Below are 11,176 nucleotides of genomic sequence, written 5' to 3' on the forward strand. Positions count from 1 at the left end.
TGATTTTAAGATAACATTAAATAAGGATGTAATGATAAATTTATGTAATTTCTTAAAAGACATGAAATCTAAAATAATGACATCTAAATACGAACGGAAGGAATATTAGTTGGTCTCTAATTATTTCGATCATGAGTGCATAAACATGCCACATAGCTATATTGTGTCATGACTAAAAGAAAGAGAAAAATAAGAATTTTGATTCATCGTCAATTTCATTATGTGTGAAAAAAATCATGATTTTGAAGTTTTGAAGTGATTTTAACATTTTATTGTGTAATTTATTTTACATACCACAAAAGGGAAATATGGATCTTTTCCCTATATAATATTTGATTTGTTAGCGACTAAAACCAAATTCGAATTAGAATTATAACGTTGCGGAATTGAATAAGCCAAACTTCCTACATAGTACAAAATTAAATCTTTCTATAAAATATGAGGGTAAATTTGAACCTTTATTTTTATAACATAGAATCACAATATATTAATTGGACAATAATCAACCTCCATCTACACCAATAAATATCTCTCGTCAAGTCACTTTCATTCTTTCTTCCTTTTTAAATCTAATCAACTTCAAACATAAACTAAAAGCATAAATGTATTTATTGTTGTCCGTCTCATATTAGTTGTTAATTATACTTTAAATAGTTATCCTGCCTTACTTGTCAATTTACCTTAATAACTAATTCTTTTTTTTAAAGTGTAAACAAATTTATAAAGTTTTTAAAAAGTTTCTGAAGGATAAATTAATAAAACTAACATTCTTATTAATGATTTCTTAAAACGTACTATGGGAAATATAGAAAACTAATATCAGGGGCGGAGTTAGTAGTCAGCGTGTGGATTCTTTAGATTTTATCATACACACATTTTTTTCCCTTTTGTTCATATATACTTTAGATTTGATTTTTTTCCCTTTTTTTTACATCAAATGATCAACAAATCTAACGAATTCATCCGCCGGATTTTGAATTTTCCGGCTATTCGTCCTAGTGAAACAGTATGTTTTTCTAGCCTTGTTACATCTTTGATTCAATTAGGCCAAACAATATGTGAATACAAGTCAAGAACTTTTTATACCAATAAGAAGAATGTTAGGAATTCGATTCGTTTAATTGAGGATATTCTCATTGTTCTTAAAGAAATCCCAAATGGGGTTTCAAGATTTGCTAATTCAAGTATTGTGAGCTTATCTGAGATTCATTTTATCTTCCACAAGTTTCATTTCTTGTTAGATGATTGTAGCAGAGAAGATTCAAGAATATGGATTTTAGCAAAATCCGAGGATGTCTCTTGCCAGTTTCAGATGCTGGCAAGAGCTGTTGCTGTGGCACTTGATGTTCTTCCCTTGAAGGAAATGGATGTTTCTGTGGACGGTCAAGAAGTGGTTGAGTTTGTGAGGAATCAAGCTGTTAAGTTGAAGTTTGAAGTGGAAATGGATGATGTGAGAATGCAAGTGAATGTTTTGAAGATTTTGGATCAACTTGAAGATGGAATTGTTCCTGAATCACATGATCTGAAAAGGGTTCTTGATTATTTAGGGATTAAACGTTGGAGCGCGTGTAATAGAGAAGTTAAGTTCTTGGATAATGAGATGTTGTTGGAGGGGAATACTGAGGAGAAGAGAGATATGGGGATCCTTAGTAGCTTAATGGGGTTCATGATATACTGCAGGGGAACTCTGTTTGATGTATTGGATAATGGAGCAGGCAGACAAATCAATGGAGGCAGTACTAATGCAGATCAAGTCATCAGGTTCTTGAATCTTGATGATTTCAGGTGTCCAATTACACTTGAAATCATGAGTGATCCAGTGACAATAGCCTCAGGTCATACGTATGATCGGGCTTCGATTCTGAAATGGTTCAGAGCTGGAAACTCCACTTGTCCAAAGACTGGTGAGAGGTTAACAAGTATTGATTTGGTTCCTAATTTAGCTTTGAAGGTTTTAATCAAGCAGTATTGCTCCGCGAATGGTATTCCATTTGTGGAGACTGGTAGGCGAAATCGTGATGCTGGAAGATTTGTTGGTTCAAGCAGTGTGGCTAATGAGCAGGCTATGAAGTTGCTTGCAAGTTTTCTAGTAGGCAGGCTGGTTGCTGGAACAATGGAACAGCAAAATAAGGCTGCTTTCGAGATTCGTTTGCTCACTAAAACAAGCATTTTTAACAGGTCTTGTTTGGTGGAAGCTGGTGTAATCCCACCTCTTCTGAATCTTGTTACTTCAAGGGATTCTTCTTGTCAAGAGAATGCAATGGCTACTCTACTGAACCTCTCAAAGAACTCTAAATGCAAAAGCACAATTGTTGGAAATGGAGGTTTGTTCTTGATACTTGATGTGTTGAAAGGAGGGCTAAAGATGGAAGCTCGACAGCACGCAGCTGGTACATTATTCTACCTTACATCAGTAGAAGAGTACCGTAAAATGATGGGAGAAAATCCAGAGTTCATTCCATCACTTTTGGAGTTGCTAAGAAATGGCACTGACAGAGGAAAAAAGAATGCCTTGGTCACCATTTTTGGCCTCCTAATGCGCCCCGAAAACCACTGGAGAGTGATTGCTGCTGGATTAGTCCCCTTGGTGGTTAATCTGTTGAAATCTTTCGAAAGGGAAGATCTCATTACAGATTCTTTAGCAGTTTTAACAACGCTTTCTGAAAGGCTAGACGGAGCAATGGCTGTTCTTTATGCTGGAGCTTTGCCTATTATTGTCAATGTTCTAAGTTCTTGCAATTCAAGGGCATCCAAGGAGTACTGTGTCTCATTGTTGCTGGCTTTGTGTATCAATGGTGGAGCAGATGCAGTTCCTGTTTTAGTAAAGAACTCATCTCTCATGGGACCGTTATATTCCCTCCTGGCTGAAGGCAACTCAAAAGCAAGCAAGAAAGCTAGTACACTCATCAGAATCTTGCACGAGTACAACGAGAAGACCTCATCTGGCTTGATCACTCCAGTTTTTATAGAGGATCAATTCATTAATGTGTGGTAATTATTTACAAGCATCCAACATGTATATATACACCATGGTGTAGGATGCTTTAGTGTCATTTTCCATTACTGGTGATATCGGCTCAAGTTTTTAAGAGCTAGTCACACTACACTGCTGCAGCTTCTGGTTTTTTGAATGAAGCTTTATATAGTTTTACTTGTATCTCTATACTTTCTGATGTTAATGTGAATTGTTGTTCATGTAAACATCAATCGTTGTAATCTTCGAATAAATAATAAGCATTATCTTATCTGAATCAGTTGGTACAAATATACAATCAGCGTACTTGTTTTATCTTTGATTGTTCAGTTTCATCTTCTGGTAGGCACCCAATCGAGATCAAAATGTGTATAAGAGGAAACTTAAGTAATTGTACAACCTTGGCAGAGGCGGATCTTCAGCGAGTTCAATAGGAACCATTAACTATAAATTCTAGATTCGCCTTTGAGTTCTCGGGTAGGATGAAATGAAAGTTAATTGTACATGAGAATGTGCACTAAGGATGGACTGACGTTGAAAAATCGAGAGCCTCTTCGAGTTTAACAACCACCTGTTCCATGGATGGTCTTTGCTGCTTAAGCCCTATGCTAGTCAAAGCTAGCTTAAGAACAAGTTCAAATGCCTCCATTGAGAACTTCCCCTCCAGTTTGGGATCAGCAAATTCTTTGATGTTCCCACCTTTAGTCAAGTTTTTCGCCTATGATTCAAAAAGACGCGTTAAGAAAAAACTTGAAAGGAATGCAAGAGAAAATGGAGGAGTTAATATGTTTACCATTTTACTTAGAGGCATTGGATTCTTCAAATCCAAGTTGATAACCCTTTGTCCAGATAAAAGTTGTAGCAGTACTATCCCAAAGCTATAGACATCACCATAAGAATTAACGTGACGGTTCTTTTGATACTCAGGATCAACATAACCATAGGTTCCTCTCACTTCTGAGCTAGCATATGAGTGTCCAATGCTAATAATTTTGGACAAACCAAAGTCTGAGAGTTTGGCTTCAAAGCTAGCAGATAGAAGAATGTTTGCTGGCTGCAAAATTTCACCAAAAAAAGGAAACATAACTGAGTTTTTTTTAAAGAAAATGGAAGACAGATTATGGATGTAAAATAAGATTTTACCTTGATATCCCGGTGAACGATTGATCCATGAGGATACGAGTGGAGAAAGAGGAGACCACGAGCACAATCAAGTGCAATTTCTAGTCTTCGTCTCCACGAGAGATATTTACTTTTACCTGCTCAGCAGGGGTGTTAATATCAGGACACTATACAATTTAGATCAACAAAGATCAGAGAAATGCTCAAAGAGCAAAAACATACCAAATAGCCATTCGGAAAGATTTCCATTGTGGCAAAGCTCATAAACTAGAAAACATTCATTTGGTGCATCATAGTGTCCTAGCAGGGATACGAGGTTCGGATGTTTGATATGAGAGAGACTTGTAACTTCTCTAACAAATGTTTCCATCTGTTCATCCTTAATTATGTGCTTAATAGCCACATGTTGTCTATCTGCTAAAATGCCTTTGTATACTTTTCCTGTAAAACATGATCATATCTGATTTATGCATGTTACTAATATGAAGTCAACTACTACAACGTTCGATTGCGACTTACCAGCTATGCCTTGACCTATGAAATTGGACATGCTGAGACTGTCAGTCGCAGAGTAAATTTCTTTAAGTGATAGTCTACGATAGCTTGATTCTTCAGAGTAAGATTCATCTGATACCATCAACATTAATCAGAATTAGAATAAGCTAAAACATTCAAAACAATGATTGTTATGTGTAGAGGGCTTACTATATCTTTCACTTGATGGTTTAACTTCAGCCTTCCTTTTCACATAGATCCACAACGCAACGATTACAACTAACACCATCCCCACTACACCACCAATTAGAATTGAAAGATCTGCATATTTAACCAATGCTTAACAATAAACACTCTTTTGTCCTGAAACTCAGCAATATCAGTAATTTTTATGTATATGGATTTTAAGACTTACCAGTTTTAAACTTAGTACTACGTATCGTTTCATTTCCACTCTCATCTGCAGACGATGCTGCACAGTACAATGATCAATCAAGATCATAGTTAAATTTCAAAACTTAAATATGTTTATAACAGGAAGTAAAGTAAACTTACCTAAAGGGAGAGAGTTGTCTCCTAGGCAATGAAAGATCTTGTCAATCCAACTCTCATCAGCAACTCTTTGACTTGTTAACAAAATCAGCATACTAAATCTACAAATGTCATCTTCAAGTTTCATCGAATCATTTTTCGACGTGTAAACTATTTCTCTCCATGTCCTCAAACACTTATTGCATCCCTTAGTAAGTCCTCCTTCTGAATCCATTAGCCTACAATCATCCCTCAGACTATTCAATCTGCTTCCTAGCTCATTCACAACGTCGATCTCTGAATAATCCGAACAACCTCCTGCACCACTAGTCAACTTCTCAATGCCACAGCTAAAAGTATCAGTACTATTGTTATTCATCAAAGTTAAGCAGTCCATCTGTTGTATGGAATTGAGAAAGATAAGTCTTGTTTGGTTTGTCCAACGCGCCAATGCTCGTAAATATATGTTGAAAGGTAATACACAACAAGGGTGAGTTAAGAAACCATCCCAATTGTTGTCTAAAGTTGTACATGAGTCCCTTGATGATGAAGAAGAAATGTTAAAATCCAGGACACATTTGTTGAAACTACTATTGGTTTGAGAAAAAACTAAGTCAAATGATATGGAGAAAACCATGATGAACATGATTAATAATGGTGCTTTGAAGCAATTCATTTTCTTGAAATGCTAAAGGGTACTCTATATTAACACAATCAAATAGAGAGCTATATAACTTTTTCTTCATTAGAAAAAGAAGAAGAAGTCAAGGATATGAAAGAGTAATAAAGAGAATGCATTTGGCTAAAGAGGGTATTTTTCTTGTTTCCCATTGCAGGGCATAACACTGTTTAATGGCGGAATACATCGACAATCTCTTAAATTTTATTTAGACACTTGAACTACATTAAGTTCCAATTGAGCATCTAAACACATAATAATAAAGTATTCTTGTTAGAAAATTACTATTCAAATTCTGGAAAAACTTTTGCGTGCCTAGTCAAGAGTATATGAAGTAACTTAGTTAACCACATAAATCTTGCAACATTTTTTTTAATTATGTTCGTCAATCTCAATTAGAGTAGGCCTTAGGTTTTACTGCTTATAACTAAAGAAAGCGACATACTTTAAGTGATTATCATATTTACATAATTGGTGCTTACGCACAAATACTTTTTAAAGATACAAGTCGGAAATGTCTAATAGAAACACTAATCATATGCTCAATTAGAAAATATCGAATTTTAAATGTCTAAATGAAATAAATTGACAAATTTAAGGAATTGTTCATGTATGTCGCCTTAGTTAATCAATCACATGACATAAGACAAAAAAAAAGTTAATAAAAAATCTAAGATTTTTTGCTGATTTAACATTTGTAGATTAGTAACTTAAGTAAGATGTGATAAAAGACAAATGCCGGACATAGCAACATTAGAAAAATATAAAAATTTGATGTCACCTTTGTGTTGTAGTGTTTGGTTGACGAAGGACTCAATCTTACACCAATACAAAATACCAATTGTTTTATCAAAGACTCAACTAATTAACCATTTGCTACATAGTTAGAATTACTGAATTAGGGGTGTTCACGGAAAATTGAAAAATCAAAAATTGAATTAAATTGATAAAAAAAAATTATACTTTTTTGTATAGATTTTTACTTTTAAATAATTTGATTTGATTTTAGATTTTTTTTTAAAAATAACCAAGTCAAACAGACTCTTAATTCTTAATTTAGGTGTTTGTCTTTATAGTAATTCGGTTATTTGTCTTAATTTTTTTTTATTTGATTTGTAATTTTTTGTTTGACAATTCTAAAAGAAGACGATTTTTTTAAACTAAAATAGTTGCATGTATATGTAATGTATCAATATTGTATAATCATATATAATGTATAATTATGTATTAGAGATGTATATAAATACATACACACTCTTTATATAATATTTATATAGTTGCAAATATTCATCTTCCTCAGCAAGCAACTTTTTTTCAATCCCATCTAACTCAAATTTCCTCCAAAAAGTCTTAAATTATAAATTTGAGCTGCTCTCAATATTTCGAATCACTTCATATATTATTCACTCAAATTTCAAAATAATTCATATTTGCAGGAGATCAAATTTTGAGCCTCAAAACTATTCAAATAGAGGGCAAACAATTGTTGGGCCTTTCTTATTCAATGGACCGGTGGACTGTACTAATTACTGCATAGTGCGAACTAGGTGTAAATGATCGGGTTGGTTTGCGTTTTTCAAATTTCAAATCAAATCATTTGTGTCGAATTTTTAAATTTATAAACCAAATCAAACTTATAAAACTCCGTTTCCTCAATATCAGGTTTTTTCAGTTTGGTTCGGAGTTTTCAAATATCAAACCAAACCATTTGTGTCGAATTTTCAAATTTATAAATCAAGTCATACTAATAAACCTCGGGGTTTTTCAGATTTTTTTTGGGTAAAGTATTAATACAAACATATAATTAAATTATGCTCCAAATATTTCTTTAGTCTAACCAAAATACAATTGTCTAAGGTGTTTCTTAAGAGAATAACACAAAATATGAGATGAGTGATGACAATAAAATATTCAACAAAAAATAATAATGAAATCACATAAAATAAATATTGCAAATTAATAAGTCATAATGAAAAGGATCATAGTTTAAAAGTACTAAATCATGCTAAAATAAGTCTAATAAGTATTAATTACATGATTAAACATTAAAGAAAAAACAAAATTAGGTTATGAATTTTAAATGTCTAAACCAATGTAAAACTAAAGAACAAATAATCAATATTATTGTCATTTTTAGTGTTGAATCAATTTTTTTTGTTAGCATTAATATTGATTTGATTTTGAATTGAGTTTTATTAGAATTACTAATTACTAATATCTATGGACTATAATCTTATTGAACCATTCAAAATTATAAATCTCAAAGAACTTGAAAAAATATGTTAAAAGATAAAAATTATGAAAAAGTTTAAGTAATATTTTGAAATTATATCAAAGTAAATACTTTTATATATAAAGTAAATTTTAAAAGAGAAAAATTATATATATAATGTCAGGTTGGTTTGGTCTGGTCTCAGGTTGACTTTTATTTAGTTAAAACTAAACCAACCCAAGTAAAGTCAGGTTATTTTCCAAAAAAGACCCGTTATTTAGTCCACTGACTCCTTAATCTGATCATACTTTGATGCTACACTTCTTTAATAATATCAATATTAGAGTAGGTCGATCAACGTTTGAGATTGTGACTCAAATTGGTAGCCTATTTGTGAGGAGTGGTGGCTTGAATCCATGACCAACGTTGTTGGTCTTCAAATGGGGACGATTATTATATGTCACTTCTTCTCCATTAATTTTTTTAAATTGACATAAATAGCCGTCCACCAAAATAATAGTCAAGAAATGTATATTTTGTATATAAATGTATTATATACATAGAATATATAACTTTAATTTGATACAAAATAATATAGATTTTTATATATTTGACCAACGAATGTAATTATTTTTGGTCGATCGACCAAATGTGTAACTAGGCTAAATAGACTCTCCACCTCATAACTAGTCTTTTGGATTGTTACTCTATTTGGAACATAGTATAATATTTGGTGTATAACATAGAAGTTCTAGTTATATTTTACATGGATAAGTTTTTGAGTGATTTTGATGGAAGAAAGAAGAATAACGATGTGTTAAACATGACACACACGTTACATCATACATATGATATACAAATGATATATTGTATATGCCATGTGTATATGTTTTCCTTGAACTTGTATTCTTAGAAAAACAGTTTATTTTACTTCTTCTAATATGCATGCATTGTCTCATTCTTCTTTCTTGTTTTTCCTCAAGTTAAGTGGCTTAGCTAATGATGAAGCATGAGAAAGATCTGTGTGTGATTTGTGAGTGGATATAAATGTAATGTATCATTTATGTTTTTTCCTAAAAAAATTATGTTCTATAAAACTAGAATAAAATTTCAATTTAAATTTTTTAATTTTTGAATTATAATTTAATATCTCAATTTTTTCAGAAAGTGATATCTCAATTTTTTAAAATATAAACTTGATATAAGTTTATATTTTGCAGATAAGGATTCATTGTTTTAAATTTGATATAAAAAGTAAAGAGGAACTTTCACATACAGCTACTCAAAAATAGCTTAATTATGCTCCATAACTATAGTTTGCTAATTACGATTCGTAGCTACATGTTATAGAGAGGAGCGTGGCGAGCGAGACTGGGAGAGGAGGAGAGAGGCGAGTGAGAGAGGGCAGAGAGCGGAGAGAGGCAAATTGTATATGTATATCTGTCAAAATAATTGTATATATGTAACTGATATACATATGTATTTGTATATCTGACGACCAAGATTGGGATAGGGAGGAGAGAGGTGAGTGAGAAAGGGCAATGGTTTGTATAATTTGCATCTTGTTTGTATAATTCGGGGGTACGTTTGTATAATTCGCGTGTTTTTGTATAATTGAGTAATACAAAGTCTGAAATTATACAAATATGATAAAACTCGAAATAACGAATTGATACAAACATAAACATATGAACTTTAAACTATTATAAAAATTTTATTATACAATTTACATTATATAAATTATATTATACAAAATCTGAAAGCTACACGTTTATACAAACTTTAAAAAGTTATACAAAAAAAAAGATTGAATGTATATGGTAATAAAACTGAAAAACCAAAGGAAATCACCGTCATATACAAATACAAATCAAACGAAAAATTGTTAGTTGCGAATTATACAAATGTGGCGAATTATACAAACATGACTAATTATACAAACTCGAAGTCAGCCCACGTAATTAATGGTTAATGTTAGTCAAGAGTAGTAATTATAACAAACTATAACTATGATGACTACTTAAGTAGTATAAGTTTGCTTAACCACGTAATTTTCCCTAAAAAATATATTTATGTTTGACATGAATAGATTATTGTATCACCTGGAATGATTATATTAAAGAATAGTTAGTAAGCACTATTGTTGATTTTTTTTTTTTTTGGATAAAATGAATCATTGTAAGATTACGTGCATTTGAAAGTTTATAATAACATCTAATCACATACATTTATTTATAAAGAATATGTAGATATGAGATTTATTAATGTGTCGCCTCAAGATATTATGATACCTTGTTTATGAGATATAATTTGCTTATTTGGTAAAATTGTACAAGAGTTGAGAAAGTTTGACAGTTTTCATAATTTGTAGGATTTTTATATTTATGAGAACAAAATACAACTTAAGAAATCTAAATTGCATATCCAAACAAAAGTTCAACTTCAAATCATCCTAATTTCAAATCACTAATTTGATATGACGTTCAAACAGATCCAAAAAATTGTCTAAATTATACATTTGACTCCCCAAATTCAAAACGTGTTTCATAAATTAGAACGAAGAGAGTACATAAATAACTAATACCTACATAGTTAATATATGTATACCTCTAATCAACAATCAAACAACTCCTTATAATTAGAAACAATACTCAATTTTAATCTTAAATTCCTAAAATAATACTCCCTTTATTTCAATACAGTTGTCTTACTTTTTTTTTTAGTCAATTTAATACAAATATATTTTTATTTTTTGGCTACTCTTCAATTTCAGTTTTTCATCCATCATATTTAAGATCACAAAATTAAAAATGACATTTTAATATATTTTAAATCAAAATCATAATTTTTTTCCCCTCAAATTCAGTGTTAATTTAAAAGTAGACAAATACATTGAAATGGAAAAAGTAATTATGCTAATTTGTTTTTAAGTTTATAAACAACATAAACAAATTGAAACTGAAAAAAATATTAATTATCATAATTTGTTGGTAAGTATAGAAAAACGACAATTAAAACAGAACGGAAATAGTATTGTGTTAGGACAAACCTCTTGCGCACGAGGAGCGTGGTAAAGAGTCACGAGGAAGAGACACAAAACACTCTTCCTACGTGTTGTGGGCTCCACTTTACCCATTTATGCTGTCATTTTCACTCTTCCTCT

General features: G+C 31.5%; 2 protein-coding genes across 2 annotated transcripts; one reads left to right on the forward strand and one right to left on the reverse strand.

Moving 5' to 3' along the window:
• Nucleotides 1-937: 937 nt before the first annotated feature.
• Nucleotides 938-3,251, forward strand: LOC125824758 (U-box domain-containing protein 19-like). Its single transcript, XM_049504106.1, has one exon. The coding sequence runs from the start codon at nt 938-940 to the stop codon at nt 2,993-2,995; it is 2,058 nt and encodes a 685-aa protein (XP_049360063.1). The 3' UTR covers nt 2,996-3,251.
• A 240-nt stretch (nt 3,252-3,491) lies between these two features.
• Nucleotides 3,492-5,798, reverse strand: LOC125824777 (probable LRR receptor-like serine/threonine-protein kinase At1g07550). Its single transcript, XM_049504126.1, has 8 exons — nt 5,147-5,798; nt 5,007-5,063; nt 4,802-4,912; nt 4,616-4,723; nt 4,319-4,537; nt 4,118-4,233; nt 3,768-4,028; nt 3,492-3,692 (listed from the first exon to the last, which is right to left on the reverse strand). Exons 1-8 carry the CDS (start codon nt 5,796-5,798, stop codon nt 3,492-3,494), a joined length of 1,725 nt encoding a protein of 574 aa, XP_049360083.1.
• Nucleotides 5,799-11,176: the final 5,378 nt, after the last annotated feature.

Source organism: Solanum verrucosum, unplaced genomic scaffold (genome assembly GCF_900185275.1).
Source record: "Solanum verrucosum unplaced genomic scaffold, falcon-dt-bn FXZP01000200.1, whole genome shotgun sequence".
Lineage (NCBI taxonomy): Eukaryota > Viridiplantae > Streptophyta > Magnoliopsida > Solanales > Solanaceae > Solanum > Solanum verrucosum.

Coding starts and splice junctions, on each gene's coding strand:
- LOC125824758 (XM_049504106.1), top strand. CDS start 938: ATGATCAACAAATCTAACGAATTCATCCGCCGGATTTTGAATTTTCCG.
- LOC125824777 (XM_049504126.1), bottom strand. CDS start 5,798: ATGAATTGCTTCAAAGCACCATTATTAATCATGTTCATCATGGTTTTC. Junction 4,724..4,801: donor ACCATCAAGTGAAAGATATA/GTAAGCCCTCTA, acceptor TGATGGTATCAG/ATGAATCTTACTCTGAAGAA. Junction 4,234..4,318: donor TCTTTCCGAATGGCTATTTG/GTATGTTTTTGC, acceptor CCTGCTGAGCAG/GTAAAAGTAAATATCTCTCG.